This window comes from Lactuca serriola, chromosome 3 (assembly GCF_051521515.1).
Source record: "Lactuca serriola cultivar US96UC23 chromosome 3, Lser_US96UC23_V15, whole genome shotgun sequence".
Classification (NCBI taxonomy): Eukaryota; Viridiplantae; Streptophyta; class Magnoliopsida; order Asterales; family Asteraceae; genus Lactuca; species Lactuca serriola.
This window is the reverse complement of record NC_136410.1, coordinates 47971309-47999057: the sequence shown is the minus strand read 5'-3', so window position 1 is coordinate 47999057 and position 27749 is coordinate 47971309. Positions and strand designations below refer to the sequence as shown.

General features: G+C 35.9%; 3 protein-coding genes across 3 annotated transcripts; all 3 read left to right on the top strand.

Annotated features, from left to right (window-relative positions):
• Positions 1–12991: 12991 nt before the first annotated feature.
• Positions 12992–15694, top strand: LOC145092187 (3-oxoacyl-[acyl-carrier-protein] reductase 4-like). The gene is made up of 11 exons (XM_079030106.1): positions 12992–13373; positions 13837–13979; positions 14059–14112; positions 14239–14319; positions 14398–14443; positions 14523–14617; positions 14705–14737; positions 14866–15000; positions 15092–15185; positions 15277–15359; positions 15478–15694. The coding sequence occupies exons 1-11, from the start codon at positions 13196–13198 to the stop codon at positions 15508–15510; spliced, it is 975 nt and encodes a 324-aa protein (XP_078886232.1). The 5' UTR covers positions 12992–13195; the 3' UTR covers positions 15511–15694.
• Positions 15695–17197: 1503 nt separating this feature from the next.
• Positions 17198–19543, top strand: LOC145092186 (3-oxoacyl-[acyl-carrier-protein] reductase 4-like). The gene is made up of 10 exons (XM_079030105.1): positions 17198–17429; positions 17912–18126; positions 18218–18298; positions 18386–18431; positions 18513–18607; positions 18693–18725; positions 18812–18946; positions 19019–19112; positions 19186–19268; positions 19366–19543. Exons 1-10 carry the CDS (start codon positions 17264–17266, stop codon positions 19396–19398), a joined length of 981 nt encoding a protein of 326 aa, XP_078886231.1. The 5' UTR covers positions 17198–17263; the 3' UTR covers positions 19399–19543.
• A 2113-nt stretch (positions 19544–21656) lies between these two features.
• LOC145092185 (alpha-galactosidase 1-like) lies at positions 21657–24572 on the top strand. Its single transcript, XM_079030104.1, has 15 exons — positions 21657–21992; positions 22093–22151; positions 22247–22303; positions 22428–22462; positions 22543–22646; positions 22731–22806; positions 22905–22963; positions 23062–23127; positions 23240–23323; positions 23416–23480; positions 23558–23640; positions 23744–23834; positions 23961–24010; positions 24125–24265; positions 24389–24572. The coding sequence occupies exons 1-15, from the start codon at positions 21799–21801 to the stop codon at positions 24479–24481; spliced, it is 1257 nt and encodes a 418-aa protein (XP_078886230.1). The 5' UTR covers positions 21657–21798; the 3' UTR covers positions 24482–24572.
• The last annotated feature ends 3177 nt before the right edge of the window (positions 24573–27749 follow it).

The window sequence follows — 27749 nt, the reverse complement described above, 5'->3', positions numbered from 1 at the left end:
TTCAGGTCAAACTATTTGTTCCTAAACCATTATTCAGATATTAGAGTTATAAGAAGACAATGTTGAAATCTCAAATAATAAAACCGTTGATATGTGTATAGTCCCGCCTTCGTAATCCGATAAGTACCTGAAAAATATTTAATCAACAACTGTAAACACAAAGCTTAGTGATTTCCCCAAAATATCACATACACCACAACATAATAATCAACTATGGGTTATCAGCAACCCTGTGACTATCAGCAGTCCTGAATATCACACATATCACAATAATATAAACAACTATGGGTTATCAGCAACATTGAGACTCTCAACAATCCTGAATATCATACACAACAGAACAATATAAACAAATATGGGTTATTAGCAACCTAGGGACTATCAACAGTTCCAGTAGGCTAACAACACACATTGTGGATTAACAACACACCTCATGAGTTATCGACAACCTTGGGGGCTATCACCAGCCCCATGAACTCACAACAGTCCAGGAGTTATCAACAACTCAGTTCACATATAACAACAATCAACAAATAAGACCCAGTTGGCCAGCATGTATACACTACCACACATGTAAACATAGTGAGAAGACTCACCTGGACGAAGATTTGAAATCCATTACATAAAGTCCCACAAAATCAAATACACGAACCTCCTAAACCAATCAAAAGCTAAATGATAATGTCATATTGATACATATTTTTAGGCAATATTCTAATACATTTTGATCAATATTTTGGTATTTGCAAAAATATATGGTACTTATAAGATTGAATTACATTTTGCAGCCAAAAGGAACAATCTTGAAGATAAAAAGCAATTGGAACTTTGGAGGGTTGGAGCTTAAAAGGAGAAAAATCTAGCTGAAAAGTCAATCTCACGACGTGAGGAATCACTTCTCACAACGTGAGCCTCGAGATTCTAGAAGATTGACATTCGGAGGTCAGAGTCCGTGTTCGAAACAGATAACAACCAAGCTCACGATGTGAGATGCCTTATCTCACGATGTGAGAGGTGTAATTACCAAAACTATATATAATCTTTGACACTTATGAATGGAGGAGTTTTGGGGAGAGACTTGGAAGGTTGAGAAAGAGATTTCTAGATGAAATTTAATCAGAGAAACCAAGTCTAAGTATTCTGTAACACCAAAAATTTCAAAACAATTTTTCATTTAAAAATAATCGTTTAATTCTTAAAAACACTTTGCTTAAAATCTCATTCATAATCGAATTACAAAACATAATTCCATTTTCACTTGCATAATAAACCAGGATCCTCAAAACATGACTCTTTCTCTGGTGTGTACAATCGAGCCGGCGTCGTCCCGTGATCTTGAGAGAAAGCTGAAACACATAACACAAAACACTGTAAGCACGAAGCTTAGTGAGTTCCCCAAAATACCACACATAACACATATTAGCCACTCGAGGCTATAACTCTGTGGGTCCGTGGACCCTACTCTATGAACCCTCTGGTTCTAACTCTGTGAACCTTCCGGTTCTAACTCTGTAAACATGCACAACATAAATCACATAGAAATAATGCAGTACAACACATAGCATACAAATACTCTGTCACATAACTCTGGTTACCTACTCAAGGTAAAGTATAGTGAGAAGACTCACCTCGCGTTTCTCGATAACTCGCAAATCCCGGAAATCACTCGCGCTCGATCCTCCGAGCTATAATCCTCCTATAACATAATATATCTCTAATTAACACTTTCACAACTAAGGTTGACTACCCCTATCAAGTCAACACTGGTCAAGTCTGGTCAACGGTCAACGGTCAACTTTGACCGGACTCGGCGAGTGCACTAGAGCGACTCGGCGAGTCTATACGTGTTCAATGACTCCCTAGGATCCTTTCTTGACACGTCGAGTACTTCCCTGACTCGAAGAGTTCCACCTGGCATGAATCGCGGGGCCACCACGACTCAACTCGCCGAGTCTCAAGAACAACTCGGCGAGTTCCAGCTTGACTCAGTCCACCTGTCAACCCTATCTGACTCTCCCTGAATCACCGAGTCAACCCACAACTCGGTAAGACCACTCGCTGAGTGGTTATGGACAATCTTCATGCTACTCGTCGAGTCTGTTCTTCGGACTCGGCGAGTCTAAGCCATGCATGAACTCAAACTCACTCCTGAGTTCAGATCCGTTCCAGTAACTCATAGATCCAGTCCTTCCAAGCACATTTATCACGTAAAGTTACAATCTTGGTGCTCATGCAATGGTCCAAAGGCCTTATTTGATGATATGGTCTCTAGAATGCTATTCTAGGCTCATGGCCTCCATTAACACTCATAAAGCTTGAGGGAAAAGAGTCTGTGGACCTCTTTGGGTCTAGATCTAAAGCATCAACACAAAAAGAGGCCAATTACTCCATGAATCATTCCACAAAGAAGCCCTAACTCTAAGATTTACACCAAGGGCTGAGAAAGGAATGAATGGTTACCTCAAATGAAGTCTCTGGACTCAGGAATCACTGGATTAGCACCTTCTTTGGTCTCCTCTTGCCTTGATCCTCTTCTATATGCAAAATCACCCACAAATAATCAAGGATCTTCCTCTTTTCTCTCACAAAACGCTCAAGGACTCTTTTAGGGTTCTCTCTGGGGTTGGTGGCCGCAAATGACGGCCATAAGCCCCTTTAAATAGGTCTCATACCTTGAAATTTAGGGTTTCATTAAACATCGTGGACTCGCCGAGTCCGGACGCGAACCCTTTCCCAAACCGCGATCATACTCGACAAGTTTGAGCTCCAACTCGCCGAGTCTCTTCACAAAACACCAAAATTAAGAAGAATAAATAATACCTGGGAATCCGAGCTGTTACAATTCTCCCCCACTAGAACTAGACTTCGCCCTCGAAGTCTCGCTCTGCAAATAACTCCGGATGCTGCTCACGCATCTCAAGCTCCGGCTCCCAAGTCATCTCGGACCCCTTACAATGCCGCCACTGAACCAAAACCAAGGGTATCTCCTTGTTCCTCAGAACCATGATTTTCCGATCTCTGATTGCCACTGGTCTCTCAGCATAATTCAGGCTCGCATCCACCTGAATATCCTCTAATGGAACCACTACCGACTCATCGGCTAAACATTTCCTCCGTTGCGACACATGAAAAGTGTCGTGAATCTGCCCCAACTCTGCTGACAAATCCAAACGATAGGCTACCCAGCCTACCCTCGCGATCACTCGGAATAGACCAATATATCGGGGCCCCAACTTGCCCCTCTTCCTGAATCGAATCACTCCTTTCCAAGGAGAGACCTTCAGGAGTACAAAGTCACCGAACAAAAATTCGAGCTCGAACCGGCGCCTGTCCGCATAACTCTTCTGGCGACTCTGAGCGGTCAACAACCTCTGCCTAACCTGTTGTATCTGCTCTGACGTCTGAAGCACGATCTCTGTACTTCCCATCACACGTTGCTCTACCTCTCCCCCACAAATGGGGTCTGATACCCCCTTCCCTACAACAACTCAAAGGGTGGCATACTGATGCACTAATGATGGTTGTTGTTGTAGGAAAACTCTGCCAAGGGCGAATACGGGCCACAATTTCCCCCCGAAATCTAATACACATGCCCAAAATATATCCTCGAGCATCCGAATCGTTCGCTCGCTCTGAAGTGTCCGCAGACATCACCATGGTAAACTCTAGCTCATTTCTCGTATTCATCTTCGATACCGAGCACCAGGTCAGCTTTTGGCCCCACAGCTGAACCCCCAAAGGTCACACATAACATGATCCAAAACATCTCACTAACTTCCTCCCCGTGACCACTGTCACGGCCCAATGACACGCAAGACACGAAATTCCCTTTTCCTCATAAAAAAAATGCAATCCAATCGAAGATCGACTCAGCTCTAACCTCTGGTGTCTGCTGCGCATATTTTCCCGTGCGCCTTGCTGACCCTCCCGACAGAGACGGAGACCCCAGTCTCGCCCCAGTTTAACCACTAGGCTTCAAAAACTCAACACTAGGGCTACTCAAGCCTAAAACTCTTCTGCATCATGCACTTATCGGAGAACACTCCATCATCACACTCTCTTGCCGTCTAGTGGGTACTATGGCTTCCCGCAACATTACGACAGCCTCTGACTAGTGAGTACTACGGCTCCCCGTAGTATCACAACGCCAACTAACTAGTGAGTACTACGGCTCCCCGTAGTACCACGACTCCCTCCCTCTGACTTGTGAGTACTACGGCTCCCCGTAGCATCACAACACCCTCTGACTGGCAAATACTACGGCTCCCCGTAGCATCACGACTCTCTCTCTCTCTCTCTCTGACTTGTGAGTACTACGGCTCCCCGTAGCATCACAACACCCTCTGAATGGCAAATACTACGGCTCCCCGTAGCATCACAACACCCTCTGACTGGTGAATACTACGACTCCCCGTAGCTTCACCCTATACTCTCATTCTTATTACAACGCCACATTATGTTCACTAACTCATGCACCGAAGACTATCATAGATAGTTACACACACACACTTGCCCCGATATGCATTACAGACTCTGGCGGCAACCGCCATAACACATAACCTATCTCTACGGAGATCCACTTCCTTAAATAATCCCTCTTGATGACATTACACGAAGGGCTCCCACTGGAACCGTGGATACATGATACATCACTAGTCATCTTAAACCCAAGACTCTAAATAACTCTGAAATCGGGACGCTATACGCGGAAACCACAGAACACCCTAACAGAGCATCACAATGTCCTGCCTCTACCACTGATTCCCTTACTCCCAACACCATACACATACAACAATACATTTCCTCTAAATCCCATAATAATTTCTTATATCACTCGATGCGCAACTTCTGTGCATCCAAACACTCAATTGGAATACAAGGAAGGCGCTAACCCTTCAGAACACACTGATGATCTTCCGAAACCCTTTCCACTACTGCTCAAAATCCAAGCGAGAATACACATCCCAGCCCGGGAGTTGGCTACTCGACAATCTTCTACCCATATTTCAACCCAGAAGTTCTCAACTGCCCATACCATCATTACGAGTCTTCTACTTGAGACGACTCTGACCACCACCAGATTCCTGACCATTGACCACCCGCCGTGGAGACACCCATCCTTCTTTCAGACATATACCACATGCATTATCTCGCCCTACACCTTTCCTTGATCACCAATGACCCTGATCTCATGAATTCAAGCCGCAGGTTTCTGCATCCAACCCCTAACCGCTCTTGCACAAATCTCCGGTTCTCTCAATAAACCACCCGGTTCTCCCCCACTTAGGGTTCGAACCATCACTATCTGACACATCAACAACCTCACGAACTATTTTCACCAGCAATAACGCACCTGCCCCTGGAAAGTGCTACGCAACGCCCGATAATCCCCTTTAAGGAAATCAATCGATCTCATAACTCTGAACCTCAAATGGAATCCTCAAGAACTTCTCGTCACGAATGCCTCTAGTCGTTCCAAGTCTCGTACCAATCCAATACCAAACAACTCAACTGTCCAATAACATCACTGACTCATAAACTAGACCACGAAATCATCATATTCCCCCACCTCGACTCATCAACCGACATTCCAACACATGGATCATCCCAAGAACAGGGACCCACTCCTATATTCAATACCCAACATAAATAGAAAAACCACTGCACTGATTAACTCGACTGGACTCCCCACTAATACCTCTACAATACGCCCTACTATACTCAAATAGGTGTAACGTGGTCCTCGACTATCTCAGTCCCATCTGACTATCTGCTTATGGTAAATCACTGTCTCGCAGCACACATGCTACCTGATACTCTGATGGAAAATCATCATCAATGACAACCTGCAGGGTTTTACCCCCAAATCAGGCCACTCTAGTCCTAAGATATGGAATACCTAGCCTGTCTCTAGCATGCAATAATATCTCATAAAGTGCATCATAAATATCTCATAACACAAAAATAAAGGTATTTTGGGAAATCACCGTTCGGGCTCTGGCTGATTGTACACACTGCTCTTTCTCGCTTTCTCTTTGAACTCTTATTCGCTTTAGAAAATTATTTCTTTGAAAACCTTTCTTACTTCCTCAGTTTGAGTCCAGATTTACCCGAAGGCGCATCCAAATCCCTCAAACCAAGGCTCTGATACCAACTTGTAACACCGGAAATTTCAAAACAATTTTTCATTTAAAAATAATCGTTTAATTCTTAAAAACACTTTGCTTAAAATCTCATTCATAATCGAATTACAAAACATAATTCCATTTTCACTTGCATAATAAACCAGGATCCTCAAAACATGACTCTTTCTCTGGTGTGTACAATCGATCCAGTGTCGTCCCGTGATCCTGAGAGAAAGCTGAAACACATAACACAAAACACTGTAAGCACGAAGCTTAGTGAGTTCCCCAAAATACCACACATAACACATATTAGCCACTCGAGGCTATAACTCTGTGGGTCCGTGGACCCTACTCTATGAACCCTCTGGTTCTAACTCTGTGAACCTTCCGGTTCTAACTCTGTAAACATGCACAACATAAATCACATAGAAATAATGCAGTACAACACATAGCATACAAATACTCTGTCACATAACTCTGGTTACCTACTCAAGGTAAAGTATAGTGAGAAGACTCACCTCGCGTATCTCGATAACTCGCAAATCCCGGAAATCACTCGCGCTCGATCCTCCGAGCTATAATCCTCCTATAACATAATATATCCCTAATTAACACTTTCACAACTAAGGTTGACTACCCCTATCAAGTCAACACTGGTCAAGTCTGGTCAACGGTCAACGGTCAACTTTGATCGGACTCGGCGAGTACACTAGAGCGACTCGGCGAGTCTATACGTGTTCAATGACTCCCTAGGATCCTTTCTTGACACGTCGAGTACTTCCCTGACTCGACGAGTTCCACCTGGCATGAATCGCGGGGCCACCACGACTCAACTCACCGAGTCTCAAGAACAACTCGGCGAGTTCCAGCTTGACTCAGTCCACCTGTCAACCCTCTCTGACTCTCCATGGATCACCGAGTCAACCCTCAACTCGGTAAGACCACTCGCTGAGTGGTTATGGACAATCTTCATGCTACTCGCCGAGTCTGTTCTTCGGACTCGACGAGTCTAAGCCATGCATGAACTCAAACTCACTCCTGAGGTCAGATCCGTTCCAGTAACTCATAGATCCAGTCCTTCCAAGCACATTTATCACGTAAAGTTACAATCTTGGTGCTCATGCAATGGTCCAAAGGCCTTATTTGATGATATGGTCTCTAGAATGCTATTCTAGGCTCATGGCCTCCATTAACACTCATAAAGCTTGAGGGAAAAGAGTCTGTGGACCTATTTGGGTCCAAATCTAAAGCATCAACACAAAAAGAGGCCAATTACTCCATGAATCATTCCACAAAGAAGCCCTAACTCTAAGATTTACACCAAGGGTTGAGAAAGGAATGAATGGTTACCTCAAATGAAGTCTCTGGACTCAGGAATCACTGGATTAGCACCTTCTTTGTTCTCCTCTTGCCTTGATCCTCTTCTATATGCAAAATCACCCACAAATAATCAAGGATCTTCCTCTTTTCTCTCACAAAACGCTCAAGGACTCTTTTAGGATTCTCTCTGGGGTTGGTGGCCGCAAATGACGGCCATAAGCCCCTTTAAATAGGTCTCATACCCTGAAATTTAGGGTTTCATTAAACAGCGTGGACTCGCCGAGTCCGGACGCGAACCCTTTCCCAAACCGCGATCATACTCGACGAGTTTGAGCTCCAACTCGCCGAGTCTCTTCACAAAACACCAAAATTAAGAAGAATAAATAATACCTGGGAATCCGGGCTGTTACACATTCAAGGAAGGAGAATTGATTGAAGATCTAGAGATTGAAGATTATAGTCATCACTTTAGTTTGGTGCATTTAATCATGTCTTTCATAATTGAATTTGAGTGTGTTTCCAGCCATGAGTAGTTGAATCTAGTTGCTTCTGTTTAGCTAGATAAAGCTTTAACTCTATGTATTGGTTAAATTTATTATGGATTTAAAAGTTGGTTATGTGCTTGTGTTTGATTATTACCACCTAGCATGTTAATATTTGATACTTTAATTGCTTGAATTCATGTTCTATGTAGCTTAGTGACCATTAAATTACATGAACTTAACACCTAGTGATTTAGTGACCATTGAATTGCTAGAGCTAGGATCGACCTAATCTTAGATAATTAATTGAAGTAATTAAATTTAGCTATGCTGGAGAACATAAATTATGACCATAATTGTGTTTGTTAAATAAATCTTACATAGCCCCATTCATAATCCAATACTGATTTTGTGTTTGATTGTGTGTGACCATACATAGTTTCACATGAATTAGTGAAACGTTAGTAAATTTGGACTTAAATTACTAATAATATAAAATTTGGTAACCAACTTTAATAATCCATAATTAGTAGCTAACCATAAAAGAAGAAGTGAATTCAAAGTTTCGAATTAAATGGAAGTGTTTTTAGTAATTGATTGAATTTGATAGTTAAGTGATTAAGCTTGTCTGAAATTGCAAAATCAGATAAAAACCCCAATTAACTTTTGCTTATTTTAGGTTACTTTTTAGTAGTTAAATTAGTTAATTAAATCCGTTCCATGTGTTCGATACCCGACTGTTAGTGCTACATTATTTGCAAAAAGGTACACTGCCTAAAAGCGTAATAGTTATTTAAATAGTTGGTAAAACTCACAAGTAGGTATAATAATTACGTATCACTAAACCTCAGACTATAGCTCAACATCTCTCCAAGTTTGACCTCCACGTCGTGGTCACCCATAGGCCACGTCTTGGCAGCTACACAACAAAACAATCGTGGTGACACCAGTCTCCACGTCGTGGCATCTAGACCCACATGTTGTGATAACTGGGCTCTCTCAACTTAACGGATTAAGCTCTTAGCCCTTAACCCCATGAACCCCAAATCTTAGATCTGAATCTTCTCATGGTCAAGATGGATAAAGTTTCCAAATTTAGACATCCCAGTAAGCCAAGATCTCAAATCTTAAGTTGTTAATGCTTGCACTAAAAGCATGGACACCCAACTAAGTCATACAAACCCTCTTTCTAACCACCATTATGGTCTAGAAACCAAATAATGCACCCAAAGGTATTGGAGTTCACTCAAACTCCAAGAACAAGAAGATATTGACCAAAAGGCTCATAAAATGACCTAGAACTAGATCTAGAGATCTAATGAGCAAGATGAAAACTTTATACCTCCAAAAGACCAAGAATGTGATGAAGATGCAAGATCTAAGCTAGAACCAAGCACATAAGCACCAAAATGGACTCATTCTTCTTTCATCCTTCACAAAAGTGGTTTCACACACTCAAAACAAACATATGGAGGCTAGGGTTTGGAAGGGATTTGATCTCAGAGGGTGGAGGCTGCCAAATAAGGCAAACCTAGGAGTTAGTGCCTTTAAATAGGACACCAATCCCAAAAAATAGGTTTTTGGCCCAAACTTGTTGCCACGCCGTGACAACATACTGCCACGTCGTGGCATCGCACAGATGCACGTTCCTCAACAGTGAATGCCACACCGTGGCCTAGACTAAGACTTAATAAAAAATGGTTAAATTTGAAAATGAATACATGAAAAGAGGATGTTACACCACGTATGTTCAGTGCACATGGCGTAGCACGTTTCCGGTGTGCAACGCGTAATATATGTCCCAAAATTTTGAGAACCTGCCAAGAAGATACCAAAAAACAATAACACATGAACTCACTAGTTCTCTCTTTGTCAATTTACAATGGTTTATCATTAGTAACATAAACATAAATATGAATATTTTATATATTAAAGAAAAATTGAAAATTTTAAGACGCTAAACCTTAAATATTAAAAAAAAACATATTTAACCAAAAAAAGAAACAAAGTAAGAAAGCATTCAAGAAAACAAGCCAAAAAACTCTAAATGAACCATTTATTCTCTCATCAACTCAGCAAGGAAAGCCATATTTGTCTTAATTATGTATTCCAAAAAATATTTCAAATAAAATAAGATCATTATCAATTGTTATTAACTTGACAAGAAAAATTTTTGCAGTCAAAGTGATTGGAGAGTCTAGGCAAAGCATTAACATCTCTCAATAAATGCACCTTCAAGTTAAAGTCGTCCAAGGTTTTGTAGATATGAGATGACATGCCATTGATTTGATTTTGATAATGTTTATTATCTTTACAAATGGACTTTATAAGTTTATGGTTTGTCAAGATCGTAGGCATGTCGATGCTTAAATACAACATTGTGTGTAAAAAAGTGTGTAAGATGATAATTTTCTAAAGAAAATGTTTATCAAATATTTAATTAATATTTTTTATCAATGAAAAAAAGACGACATATTATATAGAAGAAAATCGAGAGAACATATTTCTTCCAATAAATTCGAAAGAAGAAATTAAACAAATTCACTAGAGGATAAAATGGAAACAAGACTAAATTCATATTTTTGAGAGGGAGAGAGAAGAGAGACATATGTGAGAACGTTACATGAGGAGGAGGAGGCGACGATGGATGTAACATCTCAAAAATTCAGATAAAATTCTCATTTTTAAATTAATTCCAACCATACGATAATCACATCAAAGAGTCGAAAGTATATCCTAGTAAAATATTATCAGAGTACAAATCCTAAAATCACGTGGTGCGGAAAAAACATAGGCGGATGCAGTGCGATCAGGCCGAGCCCTTCCTTTTCGAGCTGGAAGTACTTGAAACATAAACTAAAAACCGTAAGTACAAAGCTTAGTGAGTTCTCCTAAAATACCCCATATATATATATATATATATATATATATATATATATATATATATATATATATATATAACAGTCAAACATATTGGGTTTATTTGACCCCCTTCGGTATCTTTCAACCGGTACTAGGTCCATTTTACCCCTTTCAGTATCTTTCAACCGGTACTTGGTCTATTCCACCCCTTTCGGTATCTTTCAACCAGTACTGGGTCTATTTCACTCCCATTCAATATCTTTCAACCAATATCGGGTCTATTTCACCCCTACCACTACACATATAATCATAACAATAAGAGTTACAAAGACATCAAGCAGATACATGCACAACAGGTAATTGTCGAAGACAATCATCATACTACAAACATAATCTAGTGGGCCGGCATTGGTGTCTTCGACTCACGACTACAGTGAAGGAAACTCACCTCAAACTGAAAATATCAAATCACACTTGAGCTGCCGACTTGTGAAATCCTCTCACTCTAAATCACAAGTAATAAAACCCTAATTAGAAATTAGGTCAATAACCCATCCCGAGAGTCCACACCCTAAATCTTGGCTTTAAGGGAAAAGGCTACTTAATCCTTGCCTTATTTAGCCTAACCCACGAAGGCCCAAATACACTTAGTCCTAAAGCCCAAAAGATATACCATGTCCAAAATGGGCCTAAGTCCAAAGACCCATCACAGAAAAGCTCACGGACCAACAAGAGCCCAAAGTACCAAAGCCCCTAAAAATTGACTGAAGTAAAGCCTAAGTCCTTTCTAATGCGTACACTAAGCATACCATCAGTACACCCGACGTACTCGGAAGCTTTGCATCGTCAGGACTCCAAGCGTGTATGCTCAACGTACATATGCGTACGCCCCGCGTACGCTCCAAATGGTCAAATTCCCTTTTTGAAGTCTTAATCAGTTATGGCCTAACGTCTAACTTCAGATCTAGGCTCCTTAAAATCTATTAACCCATAAAGTTGCAAACTTTATGCTTTTGCATGTCTTAAAAAGGTCAAATCTTGGACTTTATTACACTAACTTCATGAAACCACCTTCAACCCTTGCATGGTTGAACTTAACTCATCAAGACTCTATTTTTATGCTCAAGGGACATTAGAAACCCTAGGATCTATCATTATAACCTTCTGGAGTAGCTCATATTCTCAAGAAACACCTTAAGGACCATTTTATGAAGAAATAAACCCTAAACTAGAACTAACACATTAAGTCATCAAGGTAGAAACTTTTTACCTCTAACAAGATTGAAATGGTGAATAACTTCTGGATCTACAAGCTTCCTCTTGCCCAATGTTTCTCCACTAGTCTTCTTCTTCTTCACTAAGCACCATACACCCAAAACACACATACAAGCTCAATCTCTTTGGAAAATGGATTAGGGTTTTGAGGTTAGCTCAAAAGGGCAATAGAGGTTGAGTAGGTAAAGGACTTGAAGGGCTTAATGAGCTTAAATATGGTGCAAACCCTAAAAATTAGGGTTTACCACTAGCTTATGTATGCATGGGTACGTCCATCATACGTAGGGGACACACTGCTTCATGCATGCATAGGAGTACGTCGTGCGTACCTTATATACGCCCAACATACTTACGTCTGGTCCATTAAAATAATCGAACAATTAGCAAAAGTTTTTACTTGGCAATTCGGACGCTACAATGGAGGTTCGGGGATCGATGGAGGCAGTGACATAAATGATGGCCGGTGAAGTAATGACCGTCGAGAACAGATGTGTGTCATGAATGAGCACTCGGGAAAAGTGTTTGTCGCCTATGAAGCAACAAGAAGAAGGAAAGACGATGGAAGGAATATGAGCGTAATTTTTGTTTTTTGAGGCCTAGAAATCAAACACGTTTTTATTTTGATTTGAATAGTTTTGTAGACTTAAGAAGAGTCTTATCCATGACTTTTAGGATAAGAGGACATAAAACGTTTGCGGTCTTCTAAAAAACAAATACTCTCCAAACAATTCATCATTCCACCTCATACAAAAGAGACAAACAAACAAACAAAAAAAAAGAAGACCCAAATAACCAAATAAAAATTAAAAAAAAAAAATTTAATAATTAATTTCAACCTTGAACCCAAATATGAACTCGTTAGACCCGAACCCAACCCACCAACATGGTTCGTTAACTCAAGACTCGAGAAAGGGGGGTTTAAGAGAGAAACTGTAGTCACACTGTTTGACACTCCAACGTTTTCCAACTTCGACCATATCGCCATCGTCGGAGCTTCCAAGACGAAAACCCTCTATCACCAACATCTTATAAAGCGACGCCAAACTTCTTCCTTCAATTTCATTTGTGGCGACCCCTACAATAGCTTCGCTTCGATATTCTCTCTCTTCACTTTCCGTATTCCCATCACTCATGGCTGCTTCTGCTTCTTTCGCCGGATCGGCTGTCGCCGCTTTCAAATCCACCGGAATCTCAGACAAGTCTGGCCATGGGAGAGTTTCTCTTTTCCTCAAGAATGCTTCGTCAGTTCAGCTCCAGCGGGGCTTCAACTATTCGCATTGCCGATCTAAGATGTCGTTCGCTTCATCCGGTATGCCGTTCTTCTCATTTTCATTTGAATATCACACTTTTGTACTGGAGAATCTGGAATATGGGACGTGTGGCTTCGGGGGATAATGATTCCTATATATATTTTAGCTTTTAACTAGATTCGACGCTTATGTTATATAATTGCACATATTTCTCACTTTCAGTACTCCTCTTTGCGTAAAATTATTGTTCCTTTTAGGATTTAGTTAAAATTGTGTATGGAGTTCTTTGTTCATGTGAGCTGTTTAGGTTTTTTCAAATAAGAAATCCTTTAAATTAAATTAGTTTAAATCAGGGCTTTACAAAAACTGCTGATGAAAATCCTTCTATAAACCTTGGTAGATGTTTGAATGGCTAAATCATAAAAGGCCTTCAGTTTGGCATAAAAGGAGATCTTTATATGATATGATCTAAACAGCTTGTACAATATAAAGCTGAATTCTTGATTGTAATGAGACTTGCAGGTGTAAAAGCTCAGGTGGCTACCATTGAACAAGCAAGTGTTGACGCAACACCAAAGGTGGAAGCTCCTGTTGTTATTGTGACTGGAGCCTCTAGAGGTATTGGCAAGGCAGTTGCACTGGCTTTAGGCAAAGCTGGTTGTAAGGTCAGATAAATTTGTTAAACTGTGAATATCAAATACCATAAACCTCAATTCTCATGGCACATATGGCTTAATCTTGCAGGTTTTGGTTAATTATGCAAGGTCTTCTAAGGAGGCAGAAGAAGTTTGTAAGGAGGTATATTCTCAACATATCCCTAATATTTCTTGATATGATGCTCATGTTCTGGTTTTTCAAATGATTCTTGTAACTGATGTACAAAGAGTTTGATTGCATATAATGAAAGTGACTATTTCCTCTCAGATTGAGTCGGTGGGTGGTGAAGCACTTACATTTGGGGGAGATGTCTCAAAAGAAGCAGATGTAGCATCCATGATCAAAACTGTGAGCAAAACTTCTGTCATATCTTTATTCTTTATTTATTTATTAGTTGGAAGTTTTTTGACTTTACAATCATTACAGGCAGTTGATGCATGGGGGACTGTGGATGTATTGGTCAACAATGCAGGTTACCTAATTCTACCCTTTTTTTTTTCTTTTCTGTATGACATATTTGGTTTTTAATGCAATCTCAACCTAATATACAGGAATCACAAGAGATGGTTTGTTGATGAGGATGAAGACATCTCAATGGCAGGAAGTTATTGATTTGAATCTCACTGGTGTATTCCTATGTACACAGGTAGGTATATATGATTCTTGAAAAATCTCAAATATTTGTTTGACATATTTGGGTATAGTTTTTTACTTAATCTTTATCTGTTTTCAGGCAGCTGCCAAAATTATGATGAAGAAGAAAAAGGTACTTTTAGTATCTTGTCTCTTGCTCTTTTTGAGGAACTTGCATGTTTCTGTTAAATATATAAACGGAGAAACTGTATAAATTTGTTTGTTTTTGGCTTTTATTTTTTTATTGTGTATTATTCTCAGGGAAGAATAATCAATATAGCATCTGTTGTTGGTTTGGTTGGCAATGTTGGACAAGCCAACTACAGTGCTGCAAAAGCTGGAGTAATTGGTTTTACTAAAACTGTGGCAAAGGAATACTCAAGCAGAAACATAAATGTGAGTTTTTTTTTTTTTTTTTGGTAGTTGTTATTACTCAAACTGTCTGGGGGTATAATTGTAAATAAATAGGTTTCTTTGTGAGTTACAGGTGAATGCTATTGCTCCTGGATTTATTGCATCAGATATGACTGCTAAGCTTGGGGAAGACATTGAGAAAAAGATCTTGGAGACGATCCCCTTGGGTGAGTTTTTTCTTTCTAGCCTTGTCCTTAAAGCAGTAACTTGTATTTATTTATTTTTTATTTTTTTATTAACAATTTGATATACATGCAGGAAGGTATGGGAAACCCGAAGAAGTTGCCGGGCTTGTAGAATTTTTGGCTCTTAATCCTGCAGCTGCTTACATGACTGGACAGGTAACCCACCTCTTCTTACACAACTTAATTGTAGCATTAATTAATTAATATTTCCTTTTCTTTTATTTGAGCGAGAAAATATTGAATATAATAGTGATTGATTGTATGTTGGCTGCAGGTGCTTACCATTGATGGAGGAATGGTGATGTGAGAGCTGCACCAAAAGCTTATGGAGGCATATATATTTTGCCTTGACTTGAGATAGCTACAAAATAATTAGTTGCCCAACCCCAAGATAATAGTATTTGTAGAGTTGTCAAAAAATTTCAATTAAACAAAAACACACAAGAGGTTTGTATTTTTCTAATTGTATTCGAGGTGATGCATTTTGAGTCTGTGTGCCATGTTATGTTCCTTGACATTGTGGGTTTAAAGTTTTAAATCAAATCAACCAGGGAAAATACAAAAATTGAAGAGTTTTACATAACAGTTTTGTTAAATAAATGACAAACTAATCATCATATCCCTTATTTTCAAAAATGGATGCGAATTAGAGAATAACCTCCTAATCATTTAAAATTGAATCATTATGATTTTGCCAAACAGCACCTAACTCTTTCTTTCTCTCAAATCTCTCTTAAAAAATCAACAAGAGAACGTAAATGACATATGGACTATGTATATTATTTTTTGGCGTCTATCTTTTAACTTATATTATTGATGCACAAAAATGTTTGCTGTTATAAGTGTAAATATTAGGTAAATTCATTACATTTATATGTATAGATACATGTTCCAAGTGCATCCATGTATGTATAGGAGACGGAAAGCACAAACTCATTAATGAGATTGAGCACATTACAAATATTAGCAATGTTTTTACTGTTATCATTATTGATAATTACGCTTTACCTATAGTAGCAACATATTTATATTTTGTTAGTCACGAGGTTGTGTTTTTGAATTTCGTTACCAATATGGAAACTATATACGTTTTTTATATTATTGATAAATAATCTATTATAAGTAACTAATTTAAATATATTGCTATTGAGTATTAAAAGTATAAACATATCGCTATCACGATTACAAATTGATATTACTGTAAATAATGTAAATATGTTTTTATTATAAGTAATAAAAAAATCAAGTATATTATTATTTTGAATGAAAAATCTTCTACCCTAATAAATAAAAATGTTATTGCCACTTGTCATTCTCTTATTTATTTGGCCACGCGTCATTTTGTCATAATTTTGAAATATATTTATTTTCCACTTGTCAATTACTTCATTATTCATTTCCACTATATCATTAATTTAGTTTTCATAAATTAAACATACTATAATAACTATTAATTTCAAATTTGAAATTTGAAATTTTAATTTCAAATAAATTTACACTTTAAACATTTGTATTTAACATTTTATAATAATAAATCGTTTAGTATACGGGTCTAACAATTAAACACATAATTTTAATTAATTTATTTTTTGCATGTTTTTTTTTTCATAATTTTCACTTATTTCATATTTCAAATTCAAATAAACTTTTCATTTAATTGCTCTTGTTTAATATTATGTTTTAATTAACCCGTATAATATACGGGTTTCACAACTAGTAAGATACAATACAATCAAATGAATCAATATGTTTGATGATAAAAATGTGTTGCTAATTCTTATCATTTGCATTCAATGTTTCTAAATAATACAATTGTAAAAAAGCAAACTATTTCTTTAAGACAATTTAAGAGAAGCACCTCAAAGAAGAAAATAGAAGAAATTGAAGGGGGAGAATTTAAGAGAAAAAAGGAAAAAAAACGAAGTCATACTCACCACTCACCACAACACCAAAAACCCCTCATATATAACCAGAGAGGCAGAGCTTTTATTTATTCAACTTCATCCATCTCTCTCTCTCTCTCCCTCTCTCTCTCTCTCTCTCTCAGTTTCTGTATTTCCATGGCTGCATCTGCTTCTTTCAAATTCAGTGGAATGTCACACATGTCTGGAACCACAAGCCGTGATCACAGAGTTTCTTTTCCCGCCAACAATGTATTTTCAGTTCAGTTCCAGCGTAGCTTCAATTACTTGAAATGCGTATCTAGATCGTCATTTGTTTCATCTGGTATGACTTTCTTCTAATTTTCATTTGATTATCAATCACCCCCTTGCGAATGTAAAATCTGAAATTCGGGACAGGAACAGGATACATTATTATTGATTTGAGGTTTTAACGGATTTTGACAAATTATTGTTATTCTGTAATCTGTACGACGAGATGGATGAAATCAATATTGTTTTTCAGTCCAGTCTTTTTGATGGCCTGTTTTTGTTACACCTCCGTGTTAGCTAAGTTAGTTACATTTTGTGTTTCTTGTTAGAGAGTAGTATGTTAGTTGGCATGTATATATATGTTTGTTATTCTCCTGTATCGTATAGTTTTTTCAATCGGTGAAATGAGAATCCTCTCTTTCAAATTTCAATATTTCTTCATTCAATTCATATCATCATAACAGGGTAAGTTAGACGACTGTTTTGCCCATCTTTTATACGATATGAATATGATTTGATATCTTAACTTGCACAATTCATACATATATATAATAGTTATTGGAGTTGCATGTGTAAAATCAAAATCTGAGGTGGTGACTATCAAAGAAGAAGCAAAAGACATTATAGAAGCTGAAGCTCCTGTTGTTATTGTCACCGGAGCGTCTAGAGGTATCGGGAAAGCGGTTGCCCTAGCTTTAGGCAAAGCTGGTTGTAAGGTTTTGGTTAATTATGCAAGATCGTCTAACGAAGCAGAACAAGTTTGTAAACAGGTGAATCGATAGCTTAATTTCTCTTCTAATAAATTGTAAATTGTGAACGCAATCGCATATAATGGAAGTGACTATTTCCTTTCTGATCCAGATCGAGGAAGCAGGTGGTCAGGCACTTACATTTAAAGGAGATGTTTCAAAAGAATCAGATGTTGCATCTATGATCAAAACCGTGACCCATAATTCATTCTTCACCACTTAATTCATTCTCTGTCTAGAAAAAAGATTTAGAATTTTCTTGACATTATAATTATTACAGGCAGTTGATGCGTGGGGGACTGTTGATGTATTGGTCAACAATGCAGGTTACAAAATTCTATCTCCAATCTCTCCCTAAACCCTAAACCCTTTTAGTTCAATCTCAATCAGTGCAATGATACATACAGGGATTATAAAGGATGGTTTGTTGATGAGGATGAAGACATCTCAATGGCAGGAAGTTATTGATTTGAATCTCACTGGTGTATTCCTATGTACACAGGTAGGTATATATGATTCTTGATTAATGATTATTCTCAAATATTAATATTTTTTTACTAATTAAATCTTTATATATTTGATTTCAGGCTGCTGCCAAGATTATGATGAAGAAGAAAAAGGTAGTCCCACTCCCACGTAGATCTAGTGTATTTAGTATTTTATTTGTATGTATGTATGTATGTATGTTAAAATTATTTGAATTCAGGGGAGAATAATCAATATAACATCTGTTGTTGGTCTGAGTGGCAATGTTGGGCAAGCCAACTACAGTGCTGCAAAAGCTGGAGTAATCGGGTTTACCAAAACTGTGGCAAAGGAATACTCCAACAGGGGCATAAATGTCAGTTTCTAATCTGGATCTTTTTACCACTCAAATCTCAAATCAATTTCTTATTTATAGTAAATATTACAGGTGAATGCTGTTGCCCCTGGATTTATTTCAACGGATATAATTGCTAATCTTGGGGAAGACATCAAGAAAAAGCTGTTGGAGACAATCCCCTTGGGTGAGAGTGAGATTTTCTATTTCTTGCCTTTTTCTTTTTCTTTGTTTTGTTTAATAATTTGATATACATGCAGGAAGGTATGGGCAACCTGAAGAAGTTGCTGGGCTTGTAGAATTTTTGGTTCTTAATCCAGCAGCTGCTTACATGACTGGACAGGTACCCCACTCTTCTTACAAAACCTAACTAGATTAAGTAGGTTCCCATGCCCCTGAAACCTCAAAGTAAACATAGAATTATGAATTATGTTTTGCAGGTGATTACCATTGATGGAGGAATGGTGATGTAAGAGCATTCGGAAAACCAATCATATGTTTGAACTGAAGAAAGAAAAATTCAATCATGTTTATGTTTAATTTAAAAATGTCATTTCATGTGTTCATGCTGTGTTGAAAGCAAGATTTCCTATCCTAAAATAAATGACCCTTTAACCATTTTTAATGCTAAGAAAATGTGGTGATTGTGTTGTTTTGCTTTATATAATTATAGATACGGGTATTTAAAACCGGATAGCAAAATTTTCGTATACGGATTCGGATATCCGAAATTCAACTCTTATATTTGTTTATTTTATAAAAATTCTGATCAGCCACATATACTCTCATCTTACATAAAGGCATCAATAATATATCGAACTTCATAGACTTCAACAAATTGTCATATCATTATTTTATATTCCATACAATTCTATCAATTTTTTTCTATTTCATAGAGTTTAATAGATAGTCAAAACTTTGTTGAGTTCAATCGAACATATTTAAATATTTATTTAAGAGTTAAAAATGTTTCATTTTTCCTATTAAAGGGTTCAAATGTTCAGTGGCTATTAAACTCTAAATCCATTAAACGTCAAGATGACATTTTATTCATTCACCTCATTCAACTCTCTCATTAAGTTATTCATTGTAGATGCGATAAAAAGGTATCCAACTCATAACACCATTTTTTACATAACATTGGTAAAATTGTTGTAAAAATTTAGCACAAACACTAAATCATCTATAACCCATTAATACAAATTCTAACACTAAAAAGAATATCTTAGATATGTTCTTTTTTTTTTTTTTTTTCCTTTTTCTTTTTTAATTTTTATATATTTTAAAAAACTAATTGTTATATTTACTAGTATTTTACAAACTTGACTTGTATCTTTTTATTACAAGGACTTAATGAATTATATTATTAAACAATTTTAACCAAAATAACATATTCTTGTATAATTAAATACCATGTTATTAAAACAACAATTTTAATTAATGAAACAAAATTACATTTAACACACATGTAATTAAAATTATATATCTCTTTCAAAAAAAAAAGTTAAATATTATACATGCATTTTGAAAATATAACATATATAGTAAAAAAATTACATATTTATACGGTTGAATGATTTTGCTATGGACGATCAATTAAATCATTTTTAGACTAAAATGAAGTTATTTATCTTTAGTATGTTTATACTGAACAAGATGTTAAAATCAAATATCATCATTCATTGATGTTTAACTTCAATTGGATAATATTTTTATGATTTTGAAGGAGTTGAATTTGTTGTACCAAATTATTATATTAGTAGTATTATAATATAAAAGATTGAGATATAAAACTATTTTTAGAAAAAGAGCTATCTATATTGTCTTCAAATGACAAACAAATGCATTTTATTATATCAAAGAGTAATGAATAATTATTTTTATGATTTCCACCTGAAATAGGTTCAACATTTCAGCCTTCATTTTTTGTTTTGGCCCACCTTTTAAATTTTGTTATGAATTTGATCCAAATTTTAAACTTTATTACATATATTTTTTTTTCAGACAACTCTTTTTACTTTTCTTCAAGCTTTAAAAAAACTATTGTATAAATTTTCTACAACTTTTAAACACTTTTCTACAACCTCTTTTTATAAATATCATCTTTTAATAAAAACAAAGTATATGCTGAGGCCTGTCTTTCAACAAATTTATAACTATTATTTTCAAGGTGTAAGATATATGTAGTCTTATATTAACTCTTTAAAAGAATTCTTATTGAGAGAATGAAGACTTCAACATATATAGATATTTATTTGATCATGTGGCATCGATATGAGATGCACTAACATAATGTTTGTAAATTTTATTTTATTTTTTTTCAAAAGTTGATTCCTTTTATTATGGTGCTTAATTTTGAGAAGATATACAAAACGAAAGCATTTATAAAGGTATCTAAATAAATATATATTCTAGAAAAAACATAAAAGAAATGTTGTCGATGAGCATGGACAAATTCTGATAACTCTAAAACCAAATTTAAATACTTAAAAATGTTGATAGATATCAAGTTGGAAGTAAAATATTATTGGATAAAGGTTGGATCGAGTTGGTTAAAGTTAAAGGCGTGACTGGAAGGGTGTATGAGCGTTTGACGGTTTGAAAAGAAAATATGTTACTTTTATACGTACGTAAATCTAGAATTAATTCACGTGTTTCTACTTTCTAGACTGGTCCTTGCTGCATCATGCCATTGGTCATTTCTTTGTGGCAGTCCTTATCGCTATTTTGGATTACACTATAAGAATAAGAATAAGATTTCTCTCTCTCTCCCTCTCCCTCTCCCTCTCCCTCTCTACTTAATTTGTACGTACGTAGCAGCCGTGTAGCTAGTGTGCTGATTGAGATTCTGAGAACACAAAGGATCGATACCAATGACCATGGTGGGAGGAGGAAACAGAAGAACAGTTCTGATTCTATCATCGGCATTACTATTGATGCTGATACTACTAGTGGAGGCGTCTGCCGGAGAAGGACAAGGACAAGGGCGCATTTACAAGAATATTTCTCCGGAGGCGGAGAGACGTAATCTTCTTGCCAATGGCCTTGCAGATACTCCACCCATGGGGTTCGTCTTATCTCCATCTTCTTAATTCATATATAGCTAGCCGTTAATCTAATCAGATCTAACTAAATACTACTTCATGTATTTGATTTAATTTGTTCAGGTGGAATAGTTGGAATCACTTCGGCTGCAACATCAGTGAATCCATGATTAGAGAAACCGGTGCGCCCGCCTTGCTAATTTGGCATATAATTACAAAACAGATCATTCCAAATGTATTTTTTCTTTTAACCATTAACTAATTTGTTCTACTACAGCTGATGCTATTGTTTCTACTGGTCTCGCGAAACTTGGATACACCTATGTAAATATAGGTACGTATATATATGTGACTACATTACTATTCAGTATTCACCATTACAGATCCTTGCTTAATTTACTCCTGTTTTAGAAATACGCAACTAACAAACCTGAAAATTCAATTCTTCATCACTGTAGATGATTGCTGGGCTGAATATACTCGTGATCAACAGGTTTGCACAGTGTTTCTGATTTTTGAACGAGTTTTGATCTAAAAGGTATGAAATCTAAACGTACATGTAATCAATTTTAGGGTAACTTTGTGGCTAGGAAATCAACGTTCCCATCTGGCATCAAAGCCCTTGCAGACTATGTCCATAACAAAGGTCTTAAGCTTGGTATATATAGCGATTCAGGGTAAGATGATCAAACTATATATGATTTCTTTACAAGCTTCTTCTTAATTAAGCAACATATACCATAATCGCTTTTTTTTTCCAGTTCCATGACTTGTAGCAAGACCATGCCTGGTTCACTTGGTTATGAGGAACAGGATGCCAAAATGTTCGCTTCTTGGGTATGATTGCAAATGGTTTCTTATATAACCTTCCTTTTGTATATGAGAATTTGAGTTGTTGAAGTATGACAATTTATTATATATGCCTTGTTTTGTAGGGTATCGATTACTTGAAGTATGATAACTGTAACAATGAAGGGATAAAGCCAACTATTAGGTTAGTACCCCCCCATGAATTTAATTAGTACACAAACATTGTTTTCTAGCTTTATGTTTTGGTAATAACATGATCATATTCTTTCTTAATAAATGCAGATACCCGATAATGACTAGAGCTCTCATGAACGCGGGCCGTCCTATCTTCTTCTCACTATGTGAATGGTGACTTAATTTGTTTTTTTTTTCAACCAGTTACACTCAATATTACTTTCTATATATAATATATGAAATCAAATTGTCAGTCTAAATTCCTTCAATTTCAATTGGTACGTAGGGGAGATATGCATCCTGCTTTGTGGGGTTCTAAGATAGGAAATAGTTGGAGAACCACTAATGACATTACGGATACTTGGCTTAGGTAATTCTAGTATATATATGTCATCACATTTATGTTTAATCACAACTTGTTTTATTTCAGTTAAGTTAATTGTTGTTTGAAATTGTATACAGCATGATGTATATAGCAGATATGAATGAGTACTATGCAGATTATGCAAGACCTGGTGGCTGGAATGGTATGTTTTTATTCTTTTGTTAATTTATTTTAGTAATTTGTTTTGACATAAAAAGATTCATACTTTTGGAGTCACAGATCCAGACATGCTTGAAGTTGGAAATGGAGGGATGACAAAAGACGAATACATTGTCCATTTTAGCATATGGGCCATCTCCAAAGTACGTTGCCATTTTGACCAATCTTGTTAATGTTTAAAAAAAATAAAAGGATACATTGATTGTCCATTTGGAAAATTTAAGGCCCCGAATCATTGCATTGCAGGCTCCCCTTCTTATTGGTTGTGATGTTAGAAATGTGACAAAAGAAACCCTTGATATCTTAGGAAACATGGAGGTCATTGGTGTCAACCAAGGTAACTAAATTTGACTTTTAAAGGTCAAACTTATCACAACTTGAAAATCCAACCATTAAGTTATTAGAGATTTAAACGTCAAACTAAAAATGTTGAAATGCTTATTATAATTATCTCCACATACAGATAGACTTGGTGTTCAGGCCAAAAAGGTGAGAATGGAAGGTGATCTTGAGGTACTTACTTTACTGAACTGAATCCATCTTTTAATTAATAGTTTAAATTAACCATGTGCTCGTTTTTATGCACCAAGATCTTGAGATTTTTGTGCCATTTTAATTAATTCGCAGGTGTGGGCGGGACCCCTTTCCAAATACAGAGTGGTGGTGCTGATGGTGAACCGTGGTCCAGCAACCTCTCTGATGACAGCCCATTGGGATGATATAGGACTCCCTCCAAACACCACCGTCATTGCAAGAGATCTTTGGCTTGTAAATCTCAGATCACTTTTCTACTGTTACTGATATTGATAATGTTTTGCTATAGTTTATCATATTGGTACTGTTTATTTCGTTTGACTTATGCTTTTTTTTAAACTGGTTTTCCAAATGCAGCACAAGGCATTGAGGCAAACACCTGTGGGGAACCTGAGCGTTACTGTAGCTTCTCATGCTTGCAAGATGTTCATTTTGAAACCGGTATCTTGACAACTTCAAATTATACACTTTCTTGTGTATCACAATTGAGTTACAACTTATAACTTATATAATATTATGGGAATGTACTCTACGTTTTCTATTTTCTCTGTTTTGAATTTGTTAGAAATTTGGGTATAAAAAGGCTTAGAAATTCTGAGAATCGTGATTATCACTTTCAAATCGAAGTATTTGTGTGGTACTCCCAAATCCTCAATTGGATAAGACTCAGAGAGACAATAACAGAGAGTGTTTGATGATATTTGGGTATGTACCAGAAATCCTAGCCAGGGGCTCTGCCCCTTGGACCCCGCTCCCAGGGGCGTTGCCCCCAAACCCCGTTCGTTTAGGGGCTTCGCCCCTAAATGACAGTGTATTTTGAAACTTGATCAAACTTAAACAAGTATGTACTCTACACATTCCTTACTTGTTTAATATTTATCAAGATCACTTTTGGTCATCAAAGTAATCTCATTACACTTAAATAACATTGATGATAACAAATCACTAACAAAATTAACCCAATTTGTGATAGCGATTTTGTACGGTGATAATAATATGTAAAGAAGGCTGATTCGAATTAAGTAATTGGAATATCATTGGTATGGATCGTTATATATATTCTTATACAAACATAAACTATATCATCTTTGTCAAAATTTAATCAAATTACCTAATATAATTATTAATGATTATATCTTTAGAACAATTTGTATTATGGACTTTAAGTTGTTTTTCCACTTATTGTATTGTCTAAAAGTATTCTTTTTATCATAGTTAACTAGGTGTAAGACTCATGTATTACATGAGTTATTTAAAAAAATTAAATATAAAAGTCTAAATATTTAAGAACTTTGGGTTTATAAGAAAATAAAAAAAATAATAAATTATTAAAATTGTTTTTTTATCTTTTAAATTTAAATAAATAAACAAAATAAACTAATGAACTTTAATTTGGAAATTTTAAAATAAGAATGTAAGTCATTAATGAAATTGATATTCATTTATTACCACATTTATTGTAATTATTACATTAAAGTATTATATGGAATTTATTAAAATAGAAAAACCTATAAAATGACATGTGGAAAAGAAATTAATTCAAAATAACCACAAAATGACATTTGGCAAATTGAATAACAGTGTGACATGTGGCAAAAAAAACCTTCATTTATTAGAGTAGATTTAATTCAAATGGGGCGAAATGATATCATTATATACTTATAAAGCTAGCATTTTTTCTTTCACCACATTCATTTGAAACTCCCATTCATTTTTTTCTTTCACCACATTCATTTGAAACTCCCATGACTTATCAATTTCTTTCTAATAATGATTACAAGTTGGTTAATAAGGCTAAATATATATAAAACCTAAAGTGTAATCATATATAAACTAAATTTCAATATTAAAAGAATATATATTTTCTTTTACTTATAAATTTATGTTTTTAACTTTTAAAATATTATACTTAATTTATTAAGTCTAATATGTTGTTATATGTAAACCATTATCATTTTAAAGCTACAACTTTTGAACAATTTATATAAAATACTTAAATTGTTAATTTAAATATAACTTTACAGGATCAACTTAAATATAAATTTTAGTTCAACTTAACAACCTAAAAAATATTTAAAAGTGATAAATTGTAGTGTCTTTCTAATAATGATTATAAGTTGGTTAATAAGGTTAAATAAATATCAAACCTAAAGTGTAATTATAAATAAACTAAATTTCAATATTAAAATAATATTTTTACTTCTACCTATAAAGTTATGTCTTTAACTTTTAACATATTATACTTAATTTATTAGATTTAATATGTTGTTGTATGTAAACCATTATTAATTTAAAACTACAACTTTTGAACAGTTTGGACAAAATACTTAAATTGTTAATTTAAATATAACATTACAATGTCAACTTCAATATAAATTTTAGTTCCACTTAAAAAACCCAAAGAATATTTTGTGAATTGATAAAAATGATAAATTGTAGTGCTAAATGCAAAAACTAAATTGTAATATCAATTTAAATAAAGGGATAATGACTTGAAAGGGTAATGAACTTTCGACTTTTGTCACATTTAGTCACTAAACTTTTTTTCGTTATCTATTTGCCATTGAACTATTGAAACTGTTCATATTTTACCCTTATGACCGGCTGTTACCGGTCATAAGGGTAAAATGTGAACAGTTTCAATAGTTTAGTGGCAAATAGATAACGAAAAAAAGTTTAGTGACTAAATTTGAACAAAATCGAAAGTTCGTTTCCCTCTAAAAAGTTCAATGACTAAATTTGAACAAACTTCTATTGTATTATGTTTTAGCAAATTATTTATTTTTGTTTAATTGTAGCAACATTTGTTGATGAAGAAATCTATGAAATAAAAGAACAAAATGTAACATCCGGATTTCCAGGTATCATAATTTAAGTATTTTTCTTTTGATTTAAGAAGAGAGACTCGACGAGTTGACGCCTCAACTCGTCGAGTAAGGTCGCGACTGATGACTCGGATTAATGAATGGACTCGACGAGTCGGTGAGGCGACTCGACGAGTCCGCGCTGTTGGCAGAAACCCTAAATCTTTGGGCCCGAGCCATATTTAAAGGCACTTATGGCCTTCAATTGCGACTACCTTTCCCATAAGTGAGAACCCTAGCGAGCTTGAGTGTGTAAAGTGAGAGGAAGACCTATCTTGAGCTTTTTGGTGTGATAGATCTGGACCCTTCTAGGTCCAGAGAGTCGAGAATATGAAGCTTTAGTAGAGTAAACCTTGGGGTTCGAAGTTAAGAAGCATTTATGGGATTTTTATGGTATATATAGTTATTTTCATCTTATACGTAGATATGAAGTATTTTATATAAATTACGTGTTATGTGTGCATATTATTTGAATACTTATTGTGTATGCTGGATGAACGATTTTATACATGTTTTAAAAGATTTAAATGATATATTTATTTTATATCTACAAATATGTTGCGGATGAAACATGGGTAGATGAAATAGTTGGTGTGTGATGAAATAAAATGATGAGAGATAGGTGATGATAAAAAGGTGATGATAATTAGGTAAATAGATGATGATGAATATGTGATGTAGGATGAAAGGAGATACCATAACCTTAACCGGCAATGTGGCGATGTAGTCATCCACCAGAGTATAGATGGCGATCACAGACTATTCTAGACAACCCAGTGGAAACATCAGCAGGCCCATAACCTGTAGGTGATGAATTACGAGTTCACGCGATGTTGTAACTACGTATTCATGCG